The following is a 26,189-nucleotide window of genomic DNA, read 5'->3' on the forward strand; positions in this document are numbered from 1 at the left end:
ACCCTTAACCAAACCATACTTAACCCTAACCCTGACCCTTAACCAAACCATACTTAACCCTAATCCTGACCCTAACCCTTAACAAAACCATACTTAACCCTAACCCTGACCCTAACCCTTAACCAAACCATACTTAACCCTAATCCTGACCCTAACCCTTAACAAAACCATACTTAACCCTAACCCTGACCCTGACCCTTAACCAAACCATACTTAACCCTAATCCTGACCCTAACCCTGACCCTTAACCAAACCATACTTAACCCTAACCCTGACCCAAACCCTAACCCTAAACCCCCTTAACTAACCCTAACTCTAACCCAAACCCCTAAATTCCATGGTTAAAAAAAAAAAACGCATATGCAAAAAAACGCATACATGAGCATGCCAGTGCGCACATATGCGCATCCATAGGCTATAATGGCCATTTTTAGCGCAAAACGTGCGCATATGTGCGCATGCGCTTTTTTGCAGGGCCAAAAAATGCAACATGCTGCGTCTGGAAAATACCAACGCACACCCCAAAAAAACGCAGCGCATGAAAATCGCATACATGCGCTTACAAGCGCGCAGGTATGCGCACCCATGTTAAATATAGGGGAAAAAACGCATGCGCACATATGCGTTTTTTTCCAGCGCTAAAAAACGCAAATGTGAAACCAGCCTTAGACGCACTTTTTTCCCCCAAAAATTTTTTGGGAAAGTGGGGGGTGCGTCTTATGGTCGCAATGCACGGTACCTGGTGCGCTGGTGGCAGCGGGCGAGGCTCTGCGGTGCGGTGGTGGCAGCGGGCTGTGCTCCGGTGCAGGGGCTCCGCCGAACACCACCCGCACACCCCTTGCTGGGCGCCGCCATGTTGCGGTGGCCTCCGGGAGCATGGACGCTGGCAAGATGGCCGCCGGTCCGGGGACGGCGCATGCGCAGCTTCAGATCTCGTGCAGAGATCTCGGGGGACGAGATCTCGATGCCGAGATTTGAATCTCGTCCCCCGAGATCTCGGCACGAGATCTGAAGCTGCGCATGCGCCGTCCCCGGACCGGCGGCCATCTTGCCGGCGTCCATGCTCCCGGAGGCTCTCTCTCTCTCTCTCTCACACACACACACACACACACATACTGTATATATACAGTACAGACCAAAAGTTTGGACACACCTTCTCAATCAAAGCGGTTTCTTTATTTTCATGACTATGAAAATTGTAGATTCACTCTGAAGGCATCAAAACTATGAATTAACACATGTGGAATTGTATAATTAACAAAAAAGTGTGAAACAACTGAAAATACTGTATGTCTTATATTCTAGGTTCTTCAAAGTAGCCACCTTTTGCTTTGATTTCTGCTTTGCACACTCTTGGCATTCTCTTGATGAGCTTCAAGAGGTAGTCACCGGAAATGGTTTTCACTTCACAGGTGTGCCCTGTCAGGTTTAATAAGTGGGATTTCTTGCCTTATAAATGAGGTTGGGACCATCAGTTGTGTTGTGCAGAAGTCTGGTGGATACACAGGTGATAGTCCTACTGAATAGACTGTTAGAATTTGTATTATGGCAAGAAAAAAAGCAGCCGAGTAAAGAAAAACGAGTGGCCATCATTACTTTAAGAAATGAAGGTCAGTCAGTCCGAAAAATTGGGAAAACTTTGAAAGTGTCCCCAAGTGCAGTGGCAAAAAACATCAAGAGCTACAAAGAAACTGGCTCACATGAGGAGCGCCCCAGGAAAGGAAGACCAAGAGTCACCTCTGCTGAGGAGGATAAGTTCAACCAAGTCTCAGCTCAGATTAGAGACCAGGTCAATGCCACACAGAGTTCTAGCAGCAGACACATCTCTACAACAACTGTTAAGAGGAGACTTTGTGCAGCAGGCCTTCATGGTAAAATAGCTGCTAGGAAACCACTGCTAAGGACAGGCAACAAGCAGAAGAGACTTGTTTGGGCTAAAGAACACAAGGAATGGACATTAAGACCAGTGGAAATCTGTGCTTTGGTCTGATGAGTCCAAATTTGAGATCTTTGGTTCCAACCACCATGTCTTTGTGCGACGCAGAAAAGGTGAACGGATGGACTCTACATGCCTGGTTCCCACCGTGAAGCATGGAGGAGGAGGTGAGATGGTGTGGGGGTGCTTTGCTGGTGACACTGTTGGGGATTTATTCAAAATTGAAGGCATACTGAACCAGCATGGCTACCACAGCATCTTGCAGCGGCATGCTATTCCATCCGGTTTGTGTTTAGTTGGATCATCATTTATTTTTCAACAGGACAATGACCTCAAACACACCTCCAGGCTGTGTAAGGGCTAGTTGACCAAGAAGGAGAGTGATGGGGTGCTACGCCAGATGACCTGGCCTCCACAGTCACCAGACCTGAACCCAATCGAGATGGTTTGGGGTGAGCTGGACTGCAGAGTGAAGGCAAAAGGGCCAACAAGTACTAAGCATCTCTGGCAACTCCTTTAAGACTGTTGGAAGACCATTTCCAGTGACTACCTCTTGAAGCTCATCAAGAGAATGCCAAGAGTGTGCAAAGCAGTAATCAAAGCAAAAGGTGGCTACTTTGAAGAACCTAGAATATAAGACATATTTTCAGTTGTTTCACACTTTTTTGTTAATTATATAATTGTGTTAATTCATTGTTTTGATGCCTTCAGAGTGAATCTACAATTTTCATAGTCATGAAAATAAAGAAAACTCTTTGAATGAGAAGGTGTGTCCAAACTTTGGTCTGTACCGTATGTATGTAATCGATATTATACAGTGTATTACATATTTACAATTTATTACAGTTTTTTGTGTTCTAAAGTTGTATTCCAATAAATAGAACATAATATCTAAATATCTTGATTATTGGATCATAGAAATGATTAAATGTCTGATGTTCACATTGTACTACAATAAATTTTTCACTTAAATATAAGCAATATATGTGAGAGTCGGAGTCGTGGAGTCGGTGTAAGGGAAATTGAGGAGTCGGAGTCGCAGGTTTGGCTTACCGACTCCACAGCCCTGGTCTTATCTGCCTGATTTGCGACTGCTTGACAGCTTGAATACATGTGTGGAATGCCTGTTTGTTAGGGAATTCCCACATGTATTCAGCATGTCTACAAGTCGCAAATCATGCAGATGAGACGACAAATACTCAATCAATCAAATTTATTATCGCCAAGTACATATTACATATATACAAGGAATTCTTTGTGGCAAAGAGGCAACATAATATATAACAACAGATACAACAAGTAACATCTAACAAGACAGATACAGTATATAGTCTACACATGACGATTTAATTGTTGAACAGAGAGTGGATAGAAGCTGTTCATATGGCGGTTGGTGCTGCATTTGGGGACTCTGAAGCGACGTCCTGAAGGGAGTAGTTGGAATGAGGAGTGTCCCGGGTGAGAGGGATCGGATGAAATTTTCAATGCGTGGGATCGAATACTCTTATCATAAAGATCCTGGATTTTAGGCAGGGGGGAGCCTATAATTCTCTCTGCTGTTCTGAAAGTCCTTTGTAAGCGGAGTTTGTCATGCGCAGTGGCTCCCCCATACCAGACTATCAGAGAGGAACAAATCACAGATCTGATGACAGCATTAAAGAATAAGATCAGCAGATTCTTAGACAAACCATATCTTTTCAGCTGACGCAGGAAGAACATCCTCTGTTGTGCTTTTCTTATAGCAGCATCCACGTTTTTCCCCCATTTAAGATCATGAGAGATGATAACACCAAGGAATTTGGTCTCTGTGACCCTAAGAACCACTTAGTCATGGATGTAGATTGGAAGTATCTCATGTTGATCTTTCCTAAAATCCACAACCATCTCAGCAGTTTTTTTAGTGTTGAGTACAAGATTATTGGCTTTACACCAGTCACATATTCTTTCCACCTCACTCCGATACAAGTCTTCAGCATTTCCCCTGATGAGACCAATCAGTGTCATATCATCGTCAAATTTCAAGATTTTTACTGAGTCTGCGGAAGAGATGCAATCATTCGTATAGAGAGAAAACAGTAACGGGGACAAAACACACCCCTGAGGTGCCCCGATGTTTGTGACCAAGGTGTCCGAAGTGAATGGTCCAACTTTTACACTCTGTATCCTGGCTGTCAGGAAGTTATAAATCCACAAGCATAAGTTGAGAGGGACTCCAAGAGCTACCATTTTCTTATGAAGTAAATTCGGATCAATGGTATTGAACGCTGAGCTAAAGTCCATGAAAAGAATCCGGACATATGAGTGCCGTTCATCTGTATGATCCAAAATACTAAATCTCCAAGCACGCCAAAATACTTGGAAAAACCCGAGCAACGAGTATACTCGCTCATCACTACTTAGGAGCTGAAAAGTCACCACCGCTCTGCTCTACTAACTGCAGAGTCCAGAGCTCCTCTGGTATCAGCACAAACACTGCGCTACCATCGGGAGGTTCATGGCCGAGCTACTGCATGCAGACGTACATCACCAATCACAATATCAATCGCTGGATGAAGTGGTGTAAAGCTGTCACCACTAGACTCTGAGGGAGACCTGTTCTGTGCAATGACGGATCGCAATTCTCTATCTGCGTCTGATGGAGGAGTCTGGGTTTGTTGATTACAGGAGGACGTTAGCCCCTGACTACATAGTATCCGCTGTACAGATGGTGGAGGATGATAATGCTAAGGGCTTTTTATCAGGGAGCCCCCTCAGCTCAAGAGACGGGAAATCTTAATCTTCAGCACAAGACATTGTGGACAATTGTAGCTTCAGCTTTATGGGAAAAGTTTGGGGATGGACCTTCTCTATCCCCCATGTTCTGTTCTGGTCGAATGCACGAGGTCCATACAGACAGAGGGGGCGAACATGAGCAGCTGCACAGAACCCAGACCTCTGCCACAACCAACACCAGAGATTGTGAGCCCAACCCCCCTCCCCACCAGAATGAGGGTCTAACCTCACAAGTACTCTTCTCAAAGAAAGGGCAAAAATTCCAAAAAACATCTACAAAATCTTGTAGAAGTCCCAGAAGAGCAGGAGCCATTTTATCTGCAGAGCAGCGACTCTATACTGTCTATGAATGTAGATGAGGACAGAGAAGCCCCCGGAGGTGGATGTGGGGGGCACTTACTCTATATAGAGAAAAGTATGTGACTGATATTAGTTACTCCTTATTACGCTCCAAAAACAAAATCTGCTAAGCTTGGATATGGAGAAAATAATCAAGCGCCCCTCGGTGCTCACTTGTTGCTCTGTAGCAGTGAAACGGTTTGATTTTAATTTTATTTCAGGAAATCCATCAATACACAATGACAATTTTTTTTAGATTTATTATCATTTGCAGTAAGGACGACTCCCTGTGAATGCAGGCGATGCAATAGTCGTAATTTACACATTAACTAACGTCATATACAGCAAAAGCAACTAAACACCTCAGATAACAGAGGCATCGAACGTGTCACACTGCCGAGGCAGCCGAGCCCTAAAGTAAAACGACAAAACTAGGAAAATCAAGACATGTGGCGATCTGCCAGGGTATCACTACTGCTCGCTGTCTGCCCAGAGAGGAACAACTAAAACAGAACTCAACATAAAACTAAGGAAATTTTATGAACGTACTCATAAATCATAATTATTTTGTCAGTAACAAAAAAAAAAAAAAAAAAAGTCATTTCATATATTCCCAGCTGATCACATGCAGAAAATCTCCATTACATCCTGCATTATACTCCAGAGCTGCACTCAGTATTCCGCTGGTGCAGTCACTGTGTACATACATTACTGATCCAGAGTTACATCCTGTATTATACTCCAGAGCTGTGCTCACTATTATACCCAGTACCGGCAGAATTGTGAGTGCAGCTCTGGAGTATACAGGATGTAACTCAGGATCAGTAATGTATTTACACAGTGACTGCACCAGCAGCTCTGGAGTATAATACAGAATATAATTCCACATCAGTAATGTATGTACACAGTGACTCAGCTTTTACGTAGATTATATCTGTTCATAAACTGGTTAAAAACGTGACTATAGCCATCGGATGTATAAAGATCCCCTAAGTTTGAAGAGGACATCTGTTGCTGGTAGAAAATGTCATTCCTCCAATAACACTGGTTGTCCCAAAACACAATAAAGCAGCAAACCTGTACAATTCGGACAGCTCGCAATCCACTTCTCAGCTGTTCATGATATAAAAATAACTTATAAAATGGAAAAAACAAAAAAAACAATTTTATTTTGCTGTAGATCTTGGGTCAGAGGTAAAGTCCAGTAACCTCTGCTCATACAATGGCGTACTGTGCATATAAAAGCTCTCTTATTTTATAAAAGTCCTCGCAGATGCAGCCCTCTAAACCGATACGCCCCGTCTCCGTCTGCAAACACAGAGAAACGTCAGGGTCAAAGTAAAATCCACCTTGTGGTCCAAATGCCTCACCTGAGCCTTTCGTATGTCAGTGTATGTAATGAAGACCACCTTGCTTATACATAGGGAAGCTGCGTTCAGTGAGATTATTAGAAACATGAATTTATTTTTTTTTTTAAAGATTTTTCTACTTACCCTGCGAACTGCGACCACATTGTTACAGATGAGGACGCCCCCCACAAACTCTGCCTGGATCCCCTCACGTAGGAGAACTTGCTTGAAATCAGATAATCTGGGCTCATTCATGAAGACAGACTGATGTCCAGGAACCTGGAAAAATGAAGTGACACATGAGCTTAAAGAAAACACACACAAAAAAAAACAAAAAAAACAACCCGACAAAAAAGACAAAAGGTGAGTACTGGTGGTTAAAAGCACTGTACTTTAATAACCCGCCGTGGTAGTGGCAGCTCCGATGCTTTCTGCTGTTCTTTACCTGGCTGCAGTGAGATGTCATACTGCTTACACACACCACTGCTGCAGCCAATTGCTGGTCTTGTGCTGTATAGCGCTAAGGCCAGTGATTGGTGCAGCGGTCCAAAATGTGGGTTGGCATAGGGTGTCAAATAATATTGAAGATTATGAAAGCCTTAATTTGAACCCGCTGCTAGGTAAATTTAAACAGAAAATTACGGCATTGAGGAAATTAAATTTAACAATGGCTGGGCGTGCCAATTTAATAAAGATGATACTTATGCCTCAGCTTTTGTACGTGCTACACAATGCACCGGTTTGGCTGCCTCAAAATAGATTTATAAAATTAACGCCATTTTCCGTGATTTGATATGGAAAGGAGGTCGAGCTCGTATTAAGTCGGAACTGTTGCAACGTCCAAAAGATGGAGGTTTGGCGGTTCCCAACTCATGGCTGTATTATATTGGGTCCCAATGCCAGCATTTGATAGGATGGGGGGATCATGATCTTATAAACTCAGTGGGGAAGGTTATTTCTCATGTGATAGGGAAGGGTCTGCTGCTAGCTGCTCTGGGGGTGGGTAAATTTCGTCTGAATCCTAAAAGGTTTCCAACTTTGGCGTTGCTTGAAAAACGGTGGAAAAAAAATAAAGCTATGGAGGGGTATAGGGGAATACACGAGATACACAGCCATTTGGTTTGACCCCCGACTGACTGAACTGCTAAGTCTACGGAATTTTGGACAGTGGAGAAGAATAGGTATATGGTATGTGTTGCAGTTGCTAGATTGTGAGACATTTAAAATAATTGAAACACTTCGTATGCTCCAAAGAGAACTCTTCCCTATGTTTTACCAGTATCTGCAGCTGCGACACGCATACTCTAGACAGTGAAGGTCACCGATAGTGATACAGAATGACAGTATGTTGAATATGCTTGGCCCCAAAGGGGTACTAGGGGTCTTATATCGATAATTTACAGGGGATTGCTGGATACGTTTTTGGATAGACACCCATTGATGGCTAGATCCAAATGGACAAGGGACTTGGGAGACATATCGGATGATCAGTGGGAGTCGGTTTTACAATATATCCCTAGAATATCTATAAGTGAATCTGGGAGGGTGTTGCAGTTATACACTATACATAGGGTATACAGGACACCTGTGTGGATGAAAAAGGCTAGACTAAGGGCAGACTCTGGATGTCCGAAATGTACGATGGATGAAGCGGATATTCTTCATATGCTATGGTCTTGTCCACGATTACAGGCATTTTGGATTGGGGTCCTAAATTTAGTGGAAAGAGTGACGGAAGCAAATATTACTCGAGATCCATTGACGTGTATTTTAGGACATGTAGAGGAGGTGGCGTCGGATGAATGGGGTAGGCTAGCAATAGCCAGACTGTTTTATGTTGCAAGGAAGTCTATCACATTGCACTGATCAGATGAAAATCCTCCTACTAGGAAGGAATTTGTAAATAGAGTTAATTTTGTAATCCTTACGGAGCGAAGCGTATACATGAAAAGAGGCAAGATGAACCACTACGAGAATATCTGAGGGGGCTGGTTGGACTTTCCCGGATTGGCTACCGCAGAACTCATCAAAAGTAGGATATTAGGGTTATGAAAAAGTGTACAACATTGTAATGCATGGATAATGATTGTAGATGCGCGACTGGGGGGGGGGGGGGGAGTGGGGAGTCTTGCTATGGGAAGGGATGTGTTTGGTGTATTTGCATTTACTAAAAAATGGTGAAAGTGTTATAATTTGTACTCTAATGTATACTTATGTATGTAATATTATCCTGTATGCTTTCTTCAATAAAAATTATTTGATTTAAAAAAAAAAAAATGTGGGTGGCAAGTAAACAGTGAGAGGCACGGAGCACCGGCTAGTATGATTAATTCCCGTCCACTCTCCTTGGACCCCTTTAATGTCTCAAGATTTTATATAATTAAAAGGGGTATTTTGGTATTTCCTAGCTGAAGGTTTGCCACAAGAGTGTTTACATATTAGTCTGCTATACTGTTTAGACACCGGTCAGATATAATGTATCAATGTAGATTAAAATGTATCTATCTAAGAAAGAAGATGTGTGCTTCTGGTGAGTTTGCATTCACAGGACGCAACTGTAGCAAACTCTCCTCTGTGAGAAGTATTAGGCCCTGATCATATGTAAGGCCTGTTTCACACTTCCGTTTTTTCAAATCCGTCAAAATCCGTTGTTTTCCGTAAAAAAACGGATCCGCCATTTTTTGCAGGATCCGTTTTTTTTGTCCCATAGACTTCCATTACGGTTACCGCGGATCCGTCAAAAAAACGGATCCGTTTTTAAAAAAACGGATCCGTTTGCATCAGTTTCCGTCAAAAAAACGGAAACGGATCCGTTTGGCGGACACAAAAACGGAAGTGTGAAACAGGCCTTAGGGAGATGAGGACTTTGTTGCAGAAAACCTCATCAAATCTGCAAACATTAAACCACATGCTAAACTGCGTACTTCATTACTAGGTAGCGGCTCCAGAGTTGGGATGACCTCGCTTTCCTCTGAAAATTCCTTCTCATCGTCCCCAAACAGACTCTTGATGGCTTTCTGCTGAGCGATGGTGCTGGCGTCCACGGTAGGAGTATCCACTTGCATTTCTGAGTCTTCAACTTCATCTTTTAACTCCCCATCTTCCAAGATGACTCCGGTGTCCACCTTTGCCACCCGCATATCGAGCACGCCGTCAATCCAGGCTAGCTCTGTGTCCTTTGCTTTGCAGAACTTGAGGGAGCTGACAAGGGAGTCTTTTAATCTTACCTGTGTGAAAAAGGACAGTCTATACTAAATAGGTGGCAATTAAGGATACAAAACGCTTACAAAAATGAAACCGCCTCTATAAATGACCAATTAAAACTACTAAAAGAACTTATTCATTTGCAGAAAAACTTCCTGCGATAAGCTGCGGTTGTTTTAAAAAAATAAATAAAAATTTACAACCTGAGTATTTCTCATTTTTCTCCAGTCCGATGCAGACTCTGCGCTTTTTGTCTGTAGTGCAGACGTCATGCTGACAACGCTTCTGTTTGTTTTCCATCTATCTCCACCATTCTGTGGCTCTATGAAGCCAGCTGTCAATCAAGAGTATGAAGGGTGGTGGGGTGGTAGACGGAAAACAAGCAGGTGGTAAGTGCACTTACATGTTCGGCCGCATTGTGATGCACTCAGTAGCTGTGCATGGTCTGAACAGTAATTCTGTGCTAATGGGAGTCCCTTTAAAAAACAAAAAAAAGGAAGAAAATAACCTGGCGCCTTACCTGATAAATGTGAGTTTCACTTGTTGCATCCACTGTCTCATGAAGCTTTGGGGTATAAACTTTAATATCTTTGCCTCCAAAAGCTCGGCAAGCCTCAGCAAGGTCCTGGCTGGCTTTGGGTGGCCCATGGACAATTACTAGCTGACGTGGCTTCATCTGGTTGATGATCTTTTTGATTGAGTCGCCATCAGACCGGCCTTCATAATCAATGTATGTGACCCTTGCTCTGTAGGTAATAAAGGTATTTAGGGTATGTACGCCATTGCAACCATTTCTGATGCTATAATGCACAAAATATAGATATTGAAGCAACTTTTGCAAAAGATCTTGCATTTAAACCTCTTCCATTTAAAGCATACAGCTTTTACGCAGAGTTGTGTGAAGCAGGGTTTAGGTAAATGGTTATTTAGAAGTCCTGTATATCCGTGAGCAAAATTTTTCCCCAGAAAATATGGCCATGTCTGTATGAGAGGAAAGGTGGACTGGAACAGGCACTGGGCTCTGAACTTGTAGCTCCTGCAGCTATACGAGAACAAAATAAACATTCACCAAGAGTGGATTTCCCTCTCAAGTCTACAGATGGTTAATAATGGTGACAACAATAGTTGTTTCCACATAGGTTTTCTACACAAGAATTGGAGCAGCAGCCAACAAACCACCACTGCAGATTTACTCACTTGATCTCCATTGCTTCTGTCGCAGAAACACATTTGGTTGGGACGTCTGATAAATCCTGGTCCATTGGTTCCTCTCCGTTGGTTAGTCCAGATTCCAGCTTGCTCTTTTCCTCTTCTGTTGCTTGCAGTTCAGGAACCAAGAAGTCTTCCGGCCTTCATTAGAACGTGGAAATCATGAACATGGAGGCATATAAATCAGCACAGATTGAAGAAATAGTCACTCACTTTATGATTTCACCATACTCGTCCCATTTGATTCGCTCTTCAGGGGCAGGGAACATTGGATGAGACTTTTTCGCCTGCTTGAAGAAGCTGCCTTTCCTGCTGCCCTCGTTCTTCATCATCAGGTCGTGTTTGGTCTTGTGGGCCATGGGTTGGTCGATATCTTCTTCAGTGTCGCTTTCATCACTGGAGTCAATGTCAGCTCTAGAAAATGGAGGAGGAATAGAGACATTAAAGAGGTAAAGAAGATGAAGCCTGAAAAGATCTGCACACCACACTCAGCACCTACTCCTTAGACTGTTCCAGTTTTTTTGCTGCCTCTTTCTTCAGCTTTTCTTTTTCCAGATATTCCTCCAGTTCTCTTCCTTCCAACTTCACTCGTTTTCTAAGCTGAAAGAAAATGAAGGGTACATGATCGGATATATAGTTTTTTACTTAGCTAGTGTATCAGACAGTCTAGTGCGCACAAAACAGGAGTACCACAGAGGAAAGACAACCCCCCCAAAACTCATTTCCCCTCGCTGGTGCTTGCCATCACAGACTGGAGGGTCAGCAGATCAGTCCTTGACCCTATAACTTTGCTGCCATTGTGTAGAGAAGAAACCCACAATGACATTAGGGACAGACTAGATTTTTGCTAGTCTAGTATGCCCTCGATATTATTTAAGAGGCTGTCCCTATGTCAGTAAGTGATGGCATTGCACTGGGGTATGGCAGCACTTGACTGCTGGAGGTGCACCCTCTGCGACAACCAACATTCCTGAGAATTAAGCACTATGTCACCAGGAGATTTTCCTTTGTATAGTGGACACTTCCTCGCACAGCTAGCTGTGCCAATGTACAGAACAAACCAATGATGGCAGCACTGCTCTGCATTATCAGGATCAATATGGGTTCCAGAGTTCAGAACCTCAGCGATCACTAAATGATGGTATATTCCTGTTATTAACCTAAGGAGACCCCTTTAACTGTTTTGTAGCCACACGGGGCAATGGATGACTGAACTGCAAATAAAAAGCATCAGTCTTCAAGTGCGGCTCAGGATTACCTCTATATCTATGATTTTTTCTGTAGGGTTGTCTATCAGGAAGCGGGAGAGAGTCCCAGGGGTGGTCCTGTATGTGAGGATGACAGAATTTTTGGGGTCTTGGCACCACTGGATAAACAGCTCTCTGGAAAATCCACACTCAAGGTCAGGTTGGCTAGCGAGTACAACCTTAGGACTAGGCACACGAGCGAGATCAGCAAAGCCGTGACACAAGGAAAGGTGACGGAACTGGAAGGGATTGTTTCTCTTGTCTTCAAAACATCTCATGAGCTTGTCGCTCATCCACTCCACCTGCAAGGAGAAGAGCAGTTACCGCAAGGAAGGAAAAAGTAACCACTAAGGAAAAACTTATTGTGTGTTATATGCAATCCAGGAAGTGTGCATACGTCCAGCTTCTTTACCCAAACATCGCTATGGATCAGAACCTGAAACTTACCTGAGACTTTGAGAACTCCACCACGTTGTAGCTGACATTATTGAGCAGAGCTAGGGAATACACCCCGAGGCCGGCGTCTTTGGTTCTCCAGATCTGGTCGAGAAGCTGCGCCAGTTCTAAAACTCTGCCAGCAGTATCGACAGCAATTAACACATTCCCGTCCCCTCGCAAGGTCTCCAGCACGTTCGCTGTGAAGTACATAAGACAACATGGTGCAGTGTAATACCGGCATTGGTTTTTTATGCTACAGATCAGGTGTATGTAGCAAAACTAAAAAAACAAACCAAAACACACTATTAAATGGATTTTTCCCAAACAACTTAAATTAAACAGTGATCCCGAGAAGGGAGCTTTGCAACCCCCTCTTCAATATACTGTAGACAGGCATGCTCAAACTTTGCTCCATTATTTGTCAATTGGACTGCTGGAAATAGGTGAACGCTATAACTGGTTCTCCGGCAATCACATCAACAATGAATGGAGTGGAATCTGTGAATGTGCACCTCTACTTCATTCAAGAGGAGGCTAAAAAGGCTAGATCTCAGGATCATTGGGATGCCAGAAGAAGTAAAACCTCAAGTGATCAGCAAGTTAACCCATATCTTGCGAATAAGCTCTTAATGATTGCCCAAGAATAAAGGGGAGGAAAAAAAAACTGTTTATATTTCACACTAAAAGGGTTGAATGAAATCTCCAGGTTACTAGAATCGTGTGGACACCTAGTATGTGTAGGGTTTATTTTTGTTATTTTATTATATGTATAAAACACTTAAAGTAACAAGCCATACATCAAAGCCCCACAGATATACTGTTTGCCAGAACTTTATCACCTCCCCCGGATGAAGCATTTCTTGTGAAATTCACTGCTATGATTACTGGGTGGTGTAAATGGTTCCTCGTCATCTCTAGATTGTGGATCTGTTTCCCGCCAAACATCCTATGACTTTATAGGAAAATTCTCTTTGCCATCACACTTTACTTGCAATTCTGAAATATTGCGATATATGCAGCATTTTTATTACTTTTTCTTCGCCACGATAGTTAATTTAAAAAAGTTGTCATATGAAGTGCAGTAAGTTGCATAAAGCTGGAAATATCTAGCAGAGACTCCCAACAGAAAAAAAAATTAGGACCGAATTAGTATTACTATTATTAGTAAATATATTTGTGGGACTACAAAGAGTTTCCAATACGCAGGACAATATGAGACAGTAATGAAAAGGTTAAAACGCACTGAGCAGTTGTTCATCTCGTTGTTTTCTCCGGGGTTGGACGTAAGTGGCGTTGAAGCTGTCAGTGATGAGCAGCGATGGCCGACTGATCATCTCCAAAGAGCAACCGTTCAAGTGTCTGAGGAAGAAATAAGACACGAAAATCTTTATATTCCATGGTGCTAGACCGAGCTGATATGCAACAGGATTCCCATCATACTACAACCCTCATCAGTGACCGGCTTACATCTCCCTCTTGTGATTAAAGTCCACGGCGTACACAATCTCTTCCTCTCCGTCCTTGACAATTTTCCAGATGGTCCCCCCGATCATGTGACCAGCAGGCAGGGGAGTGATGGACAATCCATGACCTTTACCTGCACAGAAAAATAAATGTGTTGTTTACTGAACAACCTCATCAAAAGGAGCTGTACACCTACCTAACTGAAGCCAGCAGTGTAAAGAACGTTTTTTTTTTTTTTTTTAACTCTGGTTGCGATGTCTACAAAGCAGCACATTTTTATCTATAATGTTTCTCATAGTATAGTAATAAAAAAAATAAAATTGATGCCAATTAAGCCACACATATATTAATATGGTAGCCACAATCAAAGCCACCTGTCTGTACAATTTATCTGAATGTAGCCTGCATTGTAACCATTGCAAAAAAGGTTTTTATTACAAATTAAATTCAAGGTATAAATCCTTTATTTCTAAGAAGTTTAGACTCTCCCCCCCCCCCTTTAATAAAATAATGATATTAAATAGATGTTCTCAAGGGAAGCTCTTCATTAGGGCTCTTAGAGGAGGGTCCTGAGTAGAAAATCCCCCAGCCTATGATTTTCATGTTTTTCATGTGACCCAATACAGAATATGAGGCAGCCTTGGCTGCAAATTTGTTTTAAAACAACAATCTGTGATTTCTTCACCCTCCCCAGGCCAGCACAGAGTCCTCACCACCGCTGCCTGTGTCTGTTATTGACTGCGGCGCTGAGGTCATGTCGACAGTCAATACCTGGGCCTAGGGGCTTTGAGCGGCTCGTGCAGTCTACAAACACACAGCAGCTGATGGACAGTTCTGCAGCCAAGGAGACATCAGCGCAGCAGGAAATAAAATAAACTAGGAGCAGCGGAGAGGATAAGAAAAGCAAAATTTTATTTATTTTTTTTTTTTTAACAACATAGTGAAGCCAGGATTTCTGAAACAAGAAATAGGGATTTTTGTGTACTCACCGTAAAATCCTTTTCTCCGTGCCAGTCATTGGGGGACACAGAGACCGTGGGTGTTATGCTGCTGGCCACTAGGAGGACACTAAGTAAACCAGAAAAAAAAGTTAGCTCCTCCCCTGCAGTATACACCCTCTCGCTGGATGAGATTCTCCCGTTCGGTGAAAAAAGCAGTGGAGCATAAACAGTTAACAATATCAACGCCTAGGAATGCTACAGTGAGCCAATAGGCTAAAAAGGGTGGGTGCTGTATCCCCCAATGATTGGCTCGGAGAAAAGGATTTTACGGTGAGTACAAAAAAAAAAAAAATCCCTATTTCTCCTACGCCTCATTGGGGGACACAGAGACCGTGGGACGTCCTAAAGCAGTCCCTGGGTGGGGTGCATACATATGCTAATACCCCATGTACCACTGAGTGAACACCGTGGTACTGCCGATTGCAGGCAGTGTCTGCTGATCGCTGCATCAGCAGAAGCCTGAGAATGAATTAGGCAATGTTTGTAAAGGTACACAAGCTGGACCAAGTCGCAGCCTTGCGGAGAGGCCAGAGAATGAATGTGGTAACTTTTTGTAAAAGTATGCAGACTGGACGAAGTCGCAGCCTTGCAGACCTGTTCTGCCGAGGCCTGGTGCTGAAAGATTGAAGAGGCGCTCACTGACCGGGTAGAGCGCGCCTTAATCCCCGCTGGGACAGATGCGTTCCTGACACGGTAGGATACCTGAATCGCCAAGCGAATCAACCTGGCTAGACCCTTCCTATGCCCGTATGGAAGTATGAACAGGGCATCTGACTTGTGGAAATGAGCCATCCACGAGATTTACCGTCTCAGCGCCCTAACCATATCCAGGGTGTGGAGGGCCTTCTCAATGCGATGGACTGGCGCCGGAACAAAGGGAAGGCAAAACAGTTTACCCGTCGAGATGGCAAGAGGAGAGGACCTTGTCCAGGAAGGACGGGAACGTCCTGAGAACTACCTTTTCTTGATGAAAATTCAGAAACAGAGAACAGCAGGAAAGGGCTGCCAATTCCGAAACTCGTCTGATTGACGTAGATGCCACTAGAGAGACCACCTTCCAAGAGAGGACGATCAGTGACACATCCTGCAGCAGTTCGAAAAGGAACCTCCTGAAAGGCCCCTGGGTTAAGGCTCCATGAGTCAAAATGGTCTTCTATAAAGAAACGCCACATGGGAAACTCCCTGAATGAACGTCTTGAGCTGAACCTTGGTGGCAATTTGTGCTGGAAAAGCAATGACAAGGCCGAAATTTTGCCGTTGAGTGAGCTAAGCGCAAGGCCTCATATTAATCCGGATTGAAGGAATTCCAATATGGCCAGAATGGAAAATACCGGAGGTGATCGACCATGAACCTTGCACCACAAAAAAGGAAGGTTGTCTAGGTGCGGTGATAGATGCGCATGGACACAGACTTCCTGGTACTAATCATGGTGGAAATCACGTCGTGAGGAAAATGAGCCTGAGCTAAAAACCAGGATTCAACGGCCTCGCCGTCAAAGACAGGACCCCGGAGTTCTGGTGGCAAATCGGGCCCTGCGAGAGTAGATCCATATGATATGAAAGTCGCCAGGAGAAGTCGGCGACTAGTTGTATTAGTTCTGCATACCATGCTCGGCGCGGCCAGTCTGGCGCGACTAGGATCACTGGCACTACCTCCGCTCTGATCCTCTTGATGACGCTCGGAAACAAGGGAAGAGGGGGAGATGTACAGGAGCTGGAACCGGAGCCATGGCGGAACTAGAGCGTCCGCTCCGATGGCGCAAGGATCGCGTGATCGGAAAATGAACCGAGGAACCTTGTTGTTTAGTCTTGAGGCCATGAGATCCATATCCGGAGTCCTGCAACGATGACAAATCTGCTGAAAGAGTTCCGGATGAAGAGACCACCTCCCCGAGGCAATGCCTTGGTGACCGAGAAAATCTATCTTCTAATTTTCCAAGCCCGGGATGTGGCTTGCTGAGATGGGCGAATGGTTGGTCTCGGCCCTATGGAAGATGAAACTCACTTCGTGCATGGCCATTCTGCCCCGAAAACCTCCCTGACGGTTGATATACGCTACAGCCGTGGCGTTGTCGGGTGGAGACCTGATGGGGAGACCTGCGAAGAGATGGTGGAAACGCCTTAGAGCTAATCTCATTGTTCTTATCTCCCAAAGTTAATGGGGAGACGTGACTCTCTGGTTGACCAATGACCTTGTGCCGTGAGGTGACGAGGGACCGCACCCCAACTGAGGAGACTTGCGTCGGAGGTTACTACCATCCATCTTACTGTGGGTAAAGACCTCCCTTGATTCAGGGAGGACCTCGGTGTCTACTCTCTGAGGGCTTGCCTGTCCCGCAGGGACGGAGGAATCTGACGGTCCAGGGAGAGCGGGTTCTTGTCCCAAGCTAACAGCAATGCATATTGTAAGGGACGGAGGTGGAACTGTGCAAATGGAACTGCTTCCATCGCTGCCACCATCCTTCCGAGATCTCTCATACTGAAAACGAATGGAGAGAGAGAAACTGGTCGAGAAAGAGGCCGCTCTGCTTGTTGTAAGGCTTGGGTCTCTCCTGGAGGGAGAGTGGTGAATCCGCGGGAAGTGTGAGCCAGTCCTGGGAGAGACTTTTTGCAGTCTATATTCCGCCCTAGGCGGGAAAGACTATTTTTTGTTATCCACAGAATCCTTGCAGAATGGAAGGGACGGACCCTTGATGAGCAGGACGTCCAGATACGGTAACAGTACCACTCCCCGAGGGTGAAGAATGGACATGACAGCCGCCATGACCTTGGTAAAGACCCTGGGAGCGGTGGCGAGTCTGAAGGGCAAGGCCACGAACTGGAAGTGTTCCTCGTGAGTTGCAAAATGCAGGAGCTACTGGAGAGACGGGCAGATCGGAATGTGAAGGAAAGCGTTCTTGTCGTCATTAGGTAGATCTATGAGATCTGGCTCCCCTAGATCCAGAAGCCCTAGGCCTGGGTTTCCAAGAAAGGTTAGATCTGTATGAGATCTGGGAGCCTCTGTCTCCACGCGGGGACAGACCTGATCCGAAAGAGAAGGTAGAGGAGGACCAACTGGAATTGTTGCGAGAAAATCGAAACACGTCGGCTGTTGGAGCGAAAACGGCCGAACAGCCCTTTGTTGAGGAAGGAATTCACTTGTCTTCTCCCCCAGTAGTATCAGAAATGAGCTGGTCCAGTCTCTCTCCAAAAAGATGACCCGCTTGAAAAGGGGGGGAGAAGTCAACAAACTTTTAGATGTGGCATCCGCCCACCAGCCGCGGAGCCCTGGGGCTCTTCTAATGGAGATCACATTAGCGGCAGTATGAGTCGCGCAATTGGCGGCCTGAAAAGAAGCGTCTACTACAAAGGTCGCTGCGTGAATCATCTGGCTGGCGACAGAGGTTGTCTCCGGAGGAAGATTGGTGCCCTGGCGGCCATGCCTTAGTGACCTAAAGTGCGGCGAAGAATGGAACAAACGCCGCTCCTGAAGCTTCCAAAAAAATTGAACGGGCAAGGTAGTCAATTTGATGATCGGAGGGGTTTCTGACTGAGGAACCCTCAGAAACAGATAGGAGCGTTGTGGAAGCAAGACGCGGTACAGGAGGGTCCACCGGAGGGATCTGTAATCGATCCTTCATTAGGTCTGGATCAAAAGGGTATTTAGCCAGAGTAAACTTTTGCCCAGTGAACCACTTATGGCTGATCCCTATGATACTGGACGGCTGGTAAATAACCAGCGCACACGCTTATTCCTTAAATGAGGAGTGCTGGAGCAGGAATATTTTCCTCATTCAACCTCAGAATCCTGTTGACTGATTCTATAAGAGAATCAAGCGACTCTTGATCAGTTGGGGGATTCTGAGGGGCTGACGTGACAGATACAAAATCAGAGTTATGCTCGCTGTGAACCTCAGGAGAGGGCGAGCGAGAGACAGGAGTCGCTGATGCTGAGGCGCGAACGCGACTAGGGGACGCGCAATGAGCCCGCTTTGGCAGAGACAGTCCTCCCGGAGGGGGAATATAGCCTTGGTCAGAGGCTCCAACGACCGTGACAGGGATGCAGCCCACTCGGGGGTACCAGACGCAGGAGGCCCGTCAGCAGCGGCTGCGAGGGGCGTTGGAGCGCAGGTCGAGGTGCGGTTCGGACGCAGGCCAGGTCGCGGTCCATGCATAACGGATTAGCTTGAGCACTGAAGAGTCCTTGCTCGCTGTGGTAAGGCCGACTTGCAGGTAGTACACACGGTAGAAAAGCGCAGTGTGCTTCTTAGCGGCCAGTTTAGCCTCCTGTGAGTGAGGCATAGCGCTCCAGAAAGGGTCAACGGCAGAGTCTGACTGCAGCTGAAAGGAATGTGCCGGGAAGGGGTTAAGCTTTAATCTGAGGGCAGATGCAGCTTACCCACGGTCCTGTGTTATGTCCCCCGGAAGGAAAACGGTGGCCCTGTGGCGTCACCCGGGATTCGGCTGCTCCTGAAAGGGTTAACTGCAGCAGAGGTAACAGACATGGCCCCCGAGATTAGAATTGCTTGTTTCGTTTGGAATGAGAGGCGCCAAGAGGAGGGGACGGTGACGATAGCGCGGGCGGCGCTATTCAAATTGCAGCCTAGTAGGCCGGAAAAGCGGGGGACTAAATTTTTGGCCTACCCACTGTAGGTGCCGGGGGCGGCGCTATTTGAATTGCGGCCTAGCAGGCCGAAAAAGCCGGGGGCTAAATTTCTGGCCTCCCCGCGGTAAGCGCCGGGAGAGGGGGGCCGTGACCGGGCGCCAGTGTACCGCCGCTGACGCTAAGTCAGCGCTTCTCCCGGGGACAAGGACCCGACCCCATACCTCCACTCCTGTGCTCAGTCAGGTCGTCGCTGTCCAGGGTCTTTCAGTCTCATCCTCCAGGCGATGTAGCAGAGCTGGAGGAGGTTTTACAGGGGGGTAATGCTCAATCAATCCACCCTGTGGTAGGGGGACGGAGAGCTCTGGGGCTGATTCAGGGCATCCGAAAAAGCGCTGTTCAGAGGAATCACCCCCATTCGTCGCAGGAAAGTGTACGTGAAGGGTTACTCCACGTGCTTGCCTGTTTTTGGTTCGGGGGAGAGCGGGCCGTAGAAAGGAACCGTTGCCCCCTTCACTCCGTTAATTAAAAAAATAAAAATTTACAGAAAATTCAAAAGTAAAATAAAACCGGTGGGGTTTGAAACCAGACCCAAGTGCCTCCTACAACACTAAGCAAGAACTGGAGACTCTCAGCCAGCGAGAGGGTGTATACTGCAGGGGAGGAGCTAACTTTTTTCTGGTGTCCTCCTAGTGGCAGCAGCATAACACCCACGGTCTCTGTGTCCCCCAATGAGGCGTAGGAGAAAACCCCTTTAAAAGAATACTCCATCTTGGATGTCTCCATTTCAGATTTTTAAAATCATTTTTCAAGCTGGTGTTATAAAGTATTCAAATTTACTGAGATAATGACTTTTGGGTTTTCATTGGCTGTAAGCCATAATCACCAACATTAACAGAAATAAACACGTGAGATAGATCACTGTTTGTAATGACTCTATAATATATGAGATTCACTTTTTGTATTGAAGAACTGAAATAAATTAACTTTTTGTTGATATTTTAATTTAGTGAGATGCACCTTTACATACATGTGTGGTCAATTCTAAGGAGTTATTCCTTCCAAAGACCAAACTAAGGACCAGAGAGCAGTGGAAGAAAGGCAACTCCGGCAGCTAAATAGGAAAGGGTTCTTTACAGTTAGAGCAGTCAGACTGTGGAATGCCAACAAGAGGTAGTAATGGCCGACACTGTAACAGCTTTTAAAAAAGAGCAGGATGATTTCCTCAGTACACATGACATTGTGGGCTATAGATAATTTGCTGACAAAAAATGTACAATTGGTGGAGAAAGAATGAACTTGACGGACAGTGATTTTTCACTCTATGTAACATAAAAATAATAAATAGCGATGAGCGAACGTGCTCGGATAAGGGGTTGTCCGAGCAAGCTCGGGTGCTAACCGAGTGTCTTCGGCGTGCTCGAAAAAATGCTTGAGTCCCTGAGGCTGCATGTCTTTCGGCTGTTAGACATCCGCAACACATGCAGGCATTGCCTAACAAACAGGAAATCCATGCATGTGTTGCAGCTGTGTAAAAGCCGCGAGACAAGCAGGTGCGGGGTCTCAAACATATTTTTCGAGCATGGCGAAGGCACTCAGTTGGCACCCAAGCATGCTCGGACAACACCTTATTTGATCACATTCGCTCATCACCAATAACAAACCAGTTTTAACTGCTTTGAGCAGGTGTGAGCGCCTGTTCAAAGCAGTTAAAACTGGTTTGAATCACTGACTGGTAACCAACTTACGATTTTACTTAAATGCTTTGTCTCAATTAATTTGCACAGCACTGTAGTATATACAACAGGTGAACCTGTGCTCTACCTTTCAGGTGTACGATCTGGGAAAACTTCAGTTGTTGTATTTTATCGAACGCAGAGTCCACGTCATCCAGAGTGTAAAGGTTGAAATCCTCCGTGTTGTGACGAGACTGAAAACAGAAATTGCAGTTTTCATCTTGTGGACGAAACCAAAATAAGTTATCAAAATGATGAGAAAAATCACAGAAACATTACAGACCTGGTAGAGATCGTACATGAACATCTGGCCCATCTTGTACACAGGGATGGTAGCGTAGATAGCACAGTTTAACCCCAATTTACCAACTGCATAGGGGAGTGCTCCAAGGTGAAGGGGGTCCGGATGAGACAGGAGAACGGCGTCTACCTGATGGACGTATCTAGGAAGAAAGGATACAAAACAAAAATATACTGCTCTTAATGAAGGTTCTCTGACCTCACAAGAAACTATTACAGACACACAGTAACTGCACCAGCAGAATTGTGAATGCGGCTCTGGAGTATAATACAGGATGTAACTCAGGATCAGTAATGTAATGTGTGTACACAGTGACTGCACCAGCAGAATAGTGAGTGCAGCTCTGGATTATAATACAGGATGTAACTCAGGATCAGTAATGTATGTACACAGTGACCGCACCAGCAGAATGAGTGCAGCTCTGGGGTATAATACAGGATGTAACTCAGGATCAGTAATGTATGTACACAGTGACTGCACCAGCAGAATAGTGAGTGCAGCTCTGGGGTATAATACAGGATGTAACTCAGGATCAGTAATGTATGTACACAGTGACTGCACCAGCAGAATAGTGAGTGCAGCTCTGGAGTATAATACAGGATGGAACTCAGGATCAGTAATGTATGTACACAGTGACTGCACCAGCAGAATAGTGAGTGCAGCTCTGGGGTATAATACAGGATGTAACTCAGGATCAGTAATGTAATGTATGTACACAGTGACTGCACCAGCAGAATAGTGAGTGCAGCTCTGGAGCATAATACAGGATGTAACTCAGGATCAGTAATGTAATGTATGTACTCAGTGACTGCACCAGCAGAATAGTGAGTGCATCTCTGGAGTATAATACAGGATGTAACTCAGGATCAGTAATGTAATGTATGTACACAGTGATTGCACCAGCAGAATAGTGAGTTCAGCTCTGGAGTATAATACAGGATGTAACTCAGGATCAGTAATGTGTGTACACAGTGACTGCACCAGCAGAATAGTGAGTGCAGCTCTGGAGTATAATACAGGATGTAACTCAGGATCAGTAATGTGTGTACACAGTGACTGCACCAGCAGAATAGTGAGTGCAGCTCTGGAGTATAATACAGGATGTAACTCAGGATCAGTAATGTGTGTACACAGTGACTGCACCAGCAGAATAGTGAGTGCAGCTCTGGAGTATAATACAGGATGTAACTCAGGATCAGTAATGTGTGTACACAGTGACTGCACCAGCAGAATAGTGAGTGCAGCTCTGGGGTATAATACAGGATGTAGCTCAGGCTCGGCCACATACTTTTTGATTGCTTCTATAATTTCCATGGAGAAGTTTTCGTCCCAGCCACAATCTAGGAGGAAGCGGAACTCGTCGACCTGCAGCAGGTAGCAGAGCGCGGACTCCTCTTGGGCTCCAGACAGAGTCGTCAATTTGATGATAGACGTCATCCTTCCTTCCAAATCTTAAAGAATATAAAATAATTGAGAACTAATGTAAAACTTCAAGGCAGCGGTTTTCTCAGAGCATCGGGTGAGGGGATGCAGAAAACAGATCTGTGATGTGTGGGGGAGATGGACCCCATTATCCGGCTGGCTGGGGGGCACAGGAATGAATTAGAGGACTGCAGTGCTTCCACTCACTGAGGGGCAGCAGAGATATTACCTGGAGACAAGCTGCAGCGCGCACAGTACCAGACGTCATTACACATTGCTACATTAACCCCTCACCGACCACGTTACCATAGCGACAGTACTAAGTCTGCCCTGACATGGGCCACAGACCGGACAACGACCTACCAGTCACAACGACAAGAGTCCCTCCTCTCCCGACACCGCAGCCCTCAGCGCCTGATACACCGGCACACCGGCTCCCGCCACTCCGCCAGCCCCCAACCTACCTCACTGCGCATGACCGGAACTAGCCCCGCACAGTCCATGTTACAAGAAAGGTGAAAAGCGAAGTAAATTAGTAAGAGCCGTACAAACACGTCTGCGCTGTCTGTATTCATCTGTATTTAGCGTCTCCTGCAAACATATGACCATAGTCTTATAGTGAGGTACTGAGCGCGGCATTGTACGGGAAAGTCTCCTCCCAGGACAGACAGTGGTCTCGTCCAGTGTCCTCTGTCTGCAGCGCACAGGCCGTGACAGGTGAGGACGGCCTGAACCACCGGGCGGAGAACGGGGGGGGTCAAGACTGTGGTTAAGAAGGCGTCCCGAGAGTGCAGGGGGCACCTGGAGAATTGTACGAGGATCCCAGAGACCCTCGGTGTGAGAGGGGATACAATGGGCGTCTCTGGGATTGGAGTGATGGTGATTGAGGCAGAAGTTGGGGATCTTTGGGGGAGGTTGAGGCACAAATTGGGGGTCTCCGGTGGGTTGACGCCCAAGACAAGTTGGGGGTTTATTTGGAGATGGTTGAAGCGCTAGTTGGGGGTCCATGTGGAGGGTGAAGCGCTAGTTGGGGGGTCCATGTGGGGGTGATGCACTAGTTGGGGGGGTGAAGCGCTAGTTGGGGGGTCCATGTGGGGGGTGAAGCGCTAGTTGGGGGGTCCATGTGGGGGTGATGCGCTAGTTGGGGTCCATGTGGGGGGTGAAGCGCTAGTTGGGGGGGTCCATGTGGGGGGTGAAGCGCTAGTTGGGGGGGTCCATGTGGGGGGTGAAGCGCTAGTTGTGGGGGTCCATGTGGGGGGGTGAAGCGCTAGTTGTGGGGGTCCATGTGGGGGGGTGAAGCGCTAGTTGTGGGGGTCCATGTGGGGGGGTGAAGCACTAGTTGGGGGGGTCCATGTGGGGGGTGAAGCGCTAGTTGGGGGTCCATGTGGGGGGTGATGCACTAGTTGGGGGGGTGAAGCGCTAGTTGGGGGGTCCATGTGGGGGTGATGCACTAGTTGGGGGGGTGAAGCGCTAGTTGGGGTCCATGTTGGGGGTGAAGCGCTAGTTGGGGGGGTCCATGTGGGGGGTGAAGCACTAGTTGTGGGGGTCCATGTGGGGGGTGAAGCGCTAGTTGTGGGGGTCCATGTGGGGGGGTGAAGCACTAGTTGGGGGGGTCCATGTGGGGGGTGAAGCGCTAGTTGTGGGGGTCCATGTGGGGGGTGAAGCGCTAGTTGTGGGGGTCCATGTGGGGGGTGAAGCACTAGTTGGGGGGGTCCATGTGGGGGTGAAGCACTAGTTGGGGGTCCATGTGGGGGTGAAGCACTAGTTGGGGGGGTCCATGTGGGGGGTGAAGCGCTAGTTGGGGGTCCATGTGGGGGTGATGCACTAGTTGGGGGGTCCATGTGGGGGGTGAAGCGCTAGTTGGGGGGGTCCATGTGGGTGGTGAAGTGCTAGTTGGGGGGTCCATGTGGGGAGGAGGTTTTGGCACAAGTCGGTCCCTGATATTCTGTAGGGGTCCGTGGCAGTAGATTATAGGAATTCTGTGTAACTGTCTTGATGCTGTGGACATTTCCCATTGTTGCGTTTCTAGGTGGCGGTGTTTTCTTTCTCACACGAGCAGTGCTGGGGTGGGAGGGGGGTGAAAAGTTTTGGAAAACGTTTGGAGTCACTCTTTCTTTCTGTCACAGCCGCAATGGTGAATATTGTAGCGTTTATCCGAGAGACGTGGATTTACTCGCTGCTGCCAATTGGAGTCGTCGCTGGATATTATATGGACAAGTGGAACGAATCCAAGTTGACTCTTTACAAGAATAAAAGCCGCCTCTTCCAGAGGTGAGAGGATCCCTGTCCTGCCAGCTTCTCCGGGGTCCCCCTGATTTAGGCTGTGGGCACAATGCTGTCATGGCTTCTATATATAATAGCCAGATCACATGACAATAGGAGACTCGGGAGTCCCTCCACACCTTCCATGTAGTCATCTGCTGGCCGGTAATGCACGCTGCCATCTCTCTGCTGCATATTTATGTTGCCGTCCATTGTGTCACCTTTAGCTCTGTCTCCATTCACACAAGCATATTATATAGTCAGCATACGAGGCACAAATGAGCCGCCGGCCACCTGACCAGAAGTGACTGTGGCTTGTTAGGTTGGGTCAAGAGAGGGCGGCCAATTCAGGCATTGTGGTCCAACCGTGGACCATATAATACGCCATTGTGAACGTTACTGATCCTGGCAATTTAACCTTCTAGATGCCACAATGCATAGCAACCTTGATACCTGGGTTTACTCTGGTCTGTTTGCCGGACAGCGCTCAGGATAACTGTTTAGTGGCAAAAAAAAGTGCTCTGAATGGACGGAATTTGTATCTTAATTTACTTGAGACCTCTGTTTCATCTTTGGATTACTGACCTATGATCCAGACTGACACACTGTTAACCCTTTTTGATACATTGTAACAAACTGTCAGGACAGGAGAGGGATCGGTTTTGCTTTTTTTTTTTTTTTTTTCTTTCTTTTTCTTCTTCCCCTGCTTCCTGCTTTTATTTTGTTGTTCTTAATCCTCTACCTCAATGGCGCCATAAAATTAATGTATTTATTTATTTTTTGTTTTCTGCAGGGAACTTAAACCCAATGAAGAGGTATGGAAGTAAAGAGAAGGCAGCCGTAGAAGGCTTTTTTTTTTTTTCTTTATCTAGTGTGGAACATGTTCTATGAGAAATACATAATATTTTGATTAAATTATGTACCCAA

General features: G+C 46.1%; 2 protein-coding genes across 8 annotated transcripts; one reads left to right on the forward strand and one right to left on the reverse strand.

Annotated features, from left to right (window-relative positions):
* Nucleotides 1–5,241: 5,241 nt before the first annotated feature.
* CPSF2 (cleavage and polyadenylation specific factor 2) lies at nt 5,242–25,499 on the reverse strand. 4 transcript variants are annotated; one of them, XM_073578142.1, is made up of 15 exons: nt 25,403–25,499; nt 22,867–23,029; nt 21,561–21,720; nt 21,366–21,471; nt 13,962–14,091; nt 13,738–13,853; nt 12,504–12,691; nt 12,068–12,358; nt 11,309–11,409; nt 11,023–11,223; nt 10,798–10,950; nt 10,121–10,346; nt 9,321–9,623; nt 6,541–6,675; nt 5,242–6,355 (listed from the first exon to the last, which is right to left on the reverse strand). In XM_073578142.1, exons 1-15 carry the CDS (start codon nt 25,473–25,475, stop codon nt 6,263–6,265), a joined length of 2,439 nt encoding a protein of 812 aa, XP_073434243.1. In that variant the 5' UTR covers nt 25,476–25,499; the 3' UTR covers nt 5,242–6,262. The 4 variants fall into 4 exon arrangements, with proteins under 4 accessions (XP_073434243.1, XP_073434242.1, XP_073434245.1 ...); XM_073578141.1 differs by lacking the exon at nt 25,403–25,499 and adding an exon at nt 23,549–23,679; XM_073578144.1 differs by lacking the exon at nt 25,403–25,499 and adding an exon at nt 23,465–23,609.
* Nucleotides 23,404–26,189, forward strand: NDUFB1 (NADH:ubiquinone oxidoreductase subunit B1). 4 transcript variants are annotated; one of them, XM_073578148.1, is made up of 3 exons: nt 23,404–23,515; nt 25,127–25,271; nt 26,056–26,189. In XM_073578148.1, the coding sequence occupies exons 2-3, from the start codon at nt 25,132–25,134 to the stop codon at nt 26,087–26,089; spliced, it is 174 nt and encodes a 57-aa protein (XP_073434249.1). In that variant the 5' UTR covers nt 23,404–23,515; nt 25,127–25,131; the 3' UTR covers nt 26,090–26,189. The 4 variants fall into 4 exon arrangements, with proteins under 4 accessions (XP_073434249.1, XP_073434246.1, XP_073434247.1 ...); XM_073578145.1 differs by lacking the exon at nt 23,404–23,515 and adding an exon at nt 23,578–23,717; XM_073578146.1 differs by lacking the exon at nt 23,404–23,515 and adding an exon at nt 23,703–23,835.

This window comes from Dendrobates tinctorius, unplaced genomic scaffold, assembly GCF_039654945.1.
Source record: "Dendrobates tinctorius isolate UK_male_01 unplaced genomic scaffold, ASM3965494v1 ptg000058l, whole genome shotgun sequence".
In the NCBI taxonomy this organism is placed as follows: domain Eukaryota; kingdom Metazoa; phylum Chordata; class Amphibia; order Anura; family Dendrobatidae; genus Dendrobates; species Dendrobates tinctorius.